The sequence below is a fragment of the Opisthorchis viverrini genome (genome assembly GCF_000715545.1).
Source record: "Opisthorchis viverrini unplaced genomic scaffold opera_v5_3, whole genome shotgun sequence".
NCBI lineage: Eukaryota > Metazoa > Platyhelminthes > Trematoda > Opisthorchiida > Opisthorchiidae > Opisthorchis > Opisthorchis viverrini.
In genome coordinates this window covers 783635-787333 of record NW_008751659.1, presented here as the reverse complement: position 1 = coordinate 787333, position 3699 = coordinate 783635, and the positions used below count along the sequence as shown (strand labels likewise).

General features: G+C 47.4%; 1 protein-coding gene across 1 annotated transcript; it reads right to left on the bottom strand.

Moving 5' to 3' along the window:
• Nucleotides 1-608: 608 nt before the first annotated feature.
• T265_00298 (hypothetical protein) lies at nucleotides 609-3474 on the bottom strand (the record flags this gene model as incomplete). Its single annotated transcript, XM_009164043.1, has 2 exons — nucleotides 609-790; nucleotides 3366-3474. The coding sequence occupies 2 exons, from the start codon at nucleotides 3472-3474 to the stop codon at nucleotides 609-611; spliced, it is 291 nt and encodes a 96-aa protein (XP_009162307.1).
• Nucleotides 3475-3699: the final 225 nt, after the last annotated feature.

The window sequence follows — 3699 nt, the reverse complement described above, 5'->3', positions numbered from 1 at the left end:
GCAATTTATTTGTGATTCAGCAGCCTAAAATTTCTAGGTGCAGATTGAGTGTTAATTTGGTTAGCGTGCACGAAACGGTCGAGTTTAATGGTTATGTTACCGACGAATTGTTTCGGTGGTTCTTATGTTCACATATGTTGCACTCAAGTGGGAACATATGAGAATGTCCGCCCCCTGTCCTGATCACTTCATTCTACATTCGAAGTTCAGCTTCTAAGAAGTAAAACCAAAGCTGTTTATGTCTTGCGCCAATGGACTTACATTCCAAAGTGGAGCCTTAAAAGCAATGCTACTGTATTTTTTCAACTGGCTTTGTAAGCCGCTGAACGACAGGAACAAAAGAGAGCAGGGAGTTTGGGCAAACATCCGGATCCCGATAATCCGTCGGATCATTTTACGGATGTTCCTACCCACCTTCTCCCGTATTACTCGCATGGACTTCTAAACAATCTATTGGGCCTACGTCAGACCGCTCCTAGAATGACCTTTCTCCAACGTTTGTCCACGCTCCTTCTAGAACCCAATTTAAAGCACTATTAGACATTTATTTATGTGAATCCTCGCGCTTGCAAGCACCATGCCCCGCGCTGAGAACATAAAGATGAGCGCTACACTCTTTTTTCACTTGTGCCTTTCAGGTGAACGACAGTCACTGACTGACAAGAACAAAAGCGACCCGGGAACTTGGGCAAAAGCCTCGATCCTGTGTATGAATGCGTGAATCCTTGAATCCGTGAGCCTGTGTTTGGACCAATCACATTGGAGCTGCGCTTATCGGCCGTTGCTGCACCTAAAGGTGAATGGCAGAGCTGTCGGGGCTCTCATTGTCAACTTCATTGACAGGAATGTACCAGTGATGCATACTGGCGCTTACCTGCCATACAACCCCCTCGGACAGGAAGCTTTGGCAAGGAGGGGAACGAGAAGTGAAGGCTGGGGAGTTAGCGCGAATAAGTTCCATGCCGTTATGGAAATCCATCAGTGATGAAATTCCGATACCTGTGGGTAGCAGTAAAATGAACACATCTGGATATCGTGGCGAGGCAAGGCGCTATCAACGCGATGCACCCAACGTTATTTGCGAAAATCACTCATCCTAAGCCCAAAGCGCAAGGATATTTGAACTTTACCGAGACACCAAGATGGTCTAGGCTCACGGCGCAGTCCAGCTAGGAAATGATAGTGTGTGCTACTCCGATGATTTGCGTACTATGTCCCACAAGTTTTCTAGCCTACCACAAGCATGATCTGTTGGGCCCCAGCCAGGAAGGCGCGGAGGTCCCACACATGCATCTTGACGGTAACTAACTTCCTTACACGTGCTTCCTTCGGGTAGCCTGGCAGCTACCCGTCTACAGGGCGCCACAGCTAAACGATTGCATTGTATTTAGCCGAAAGTTACTTGGAGCGAAAAGCACCGATTTCACGGGTGTGCGATGGTTAGAGTGTGTAATCCAAGCCCAAACTATCACTTTTTTGCTGGGACAGGTAGCTTTCGTTACCAAGTTTCTGCTTACCTACCAGTTGGCTGCACACTTTCCAGAGCTGGATATCTTACCCTATGATGCACAGAGCGCTGGGTCATTCGCCACCTAACTACAACGAGGCAATATGTGTCCTCATTTTCGGAGTTCCAGATCTAGAACGCCAAAACCTTACGAACTCCAGGACTTCAAGATAAATTATCCAGCTTCGTGGCATGAATTTACTGAGTGGAACTTTGTCCAAATTTGTCACCAAGTCGCGGTATAATGACGATGAATTTCTCACGTCTCCATTTACTTGAACCGCAGATACCCAAGTCTAGTCCTACGTCCACGCACCCATGTGGAGGAGCTCAATCACTCAAAAGTTATCCACCCCCGAAGTTCGTTTCCATCTAGCGGTACCCAATATCATCTATCGTATATGATGATAGATGATATATATGATGATAGATGATATATGATGTCCACGATATCATACATGACCGCGAAAGCATCTAAGGACCCTCCACAACACCTGGCGATAAAAAACCTGAACAACCTGACTACTGAAAGGTCCTGGACCTCACCACCTCCCAACTGCCCTGCTGCTGCACCAAATCGCTTGTAGTTTGCACAGGAACTGAATCGCTCTAAATAAAACGTGGCTGACTTCTGATTCTGAATGGCAGACTGTCAGACCAAACAAACAAACAAAGGGTAAAAAATCATCCTTTACGAAAGCAGCTTCTTAAACTGCACACCAACTGAAAGTCTTTCAGTAGAAAACGGTACATTATTTGACAGCCTATCATTAAAGTCTTTCAGTAGAAAACGGTACATTATCATCAATGAGTAGTGACAGGTGACTCTTTGCTGTCACTCACCGCCCACCCGAAAGCACGATGCCCGGTGACTATAGGATTATGGCAGCCTTCCTAGCCTTGTTTTAGCTAGCGTACTCTTATCTAGTCCAGGCCAGGACACGTGTGCGTGTGCGCTCAAGGATCGCCTGCAAGCCTTGTACATTTCGTCTCACTCTAAAGCGTCCCACTCGTCATCGAGGCCCTTCTGCTCCCTGCGTGCTCTACCGTGTTGTAACTAACGATGAGATCAGAGCGAATTTCTCCCCACCCGACACAGCTTGACTGCGGCGGACTTTCACTATGTGTTGTGTGCTGTAACAAGAATTAACGGTGACCGTCGCATTTGTACTCTATGGGTTCAGATACATCGGGACTTCCTTAAAAGCCGAGCAAGGATGAGGCATGGAGGGCCTTCATCGAACGTATTACAACCGTGAACGAAGTTACATCATGGACCCAGACTATATGTCTACCAGAGAAATCAGAAAGCCGAACTGGGAGCTGGGTTAGATTGTTAGTGGCCAAACTCGGCGAGGCATCAGGACTTTCAAGTCTAAACATATAAAGACGGTGTTAATCAACTAAATGCGCCTGAAAGCCCACCTGGAGCTTGTCCGGGTTTACGATACGAGATGGATGGCCATTCTAGCTGTTTGTTTGGAAGAGGTCAACAGAGAAGTGCACGCCTTCCAAAAGGATAGCGATATAACATCCATTCGGATGGCATCGACAGATGCCTTTTCAGTCAGCGTGTCTGCCTTCTAGATCGGTACAGACACCTAATCCACTGTCACGACGAAACTGGTCCGTAATGTGGTTTGACGGCTTGTTTACGTTGTGACTGTTAGCTGAGTGATGTGGGAGATTGGTGGAACTTATTCTATCGCGTATGATAGTCCAAGTACATGAGTGAGAAAATCTCAAGGAAGAAGATCAAGGACACCGGATAAAAGTGGGCCCTATTGCTGATAAACAAATAAATGTAAGAGCTCTGCGGCTCAGTTGGCTCATCATCATCATTGTCGGCTGCAATAACCGCGTACTCGTGGTACAGTGGTTGTAGCTGCCGCAGTTTCGTTCACCAATGATTTGGAGGAGGGGTAGGTAGCCGCGCACTGCAGGCGGGAGATGATAAATTGGTGCATAAATCCAGCACTCAGTGAGCTGTCAAGTGGGGGGATTGGCAAGGGAGTTATGCATTGAAGGCACTAGCTTGGATGCACGAGCGCCATTGAGGGCGCGACTGGGCTATGTCTGACAATGTCCCTAACCATTGATGTGACCCGTCTCGAGGTCCCCATCCAGGAGGACGACAATGACCCGCGCAGCTGAGTTTGCTGTTGATGGCTTTCACACTTCGCTGTAAATTC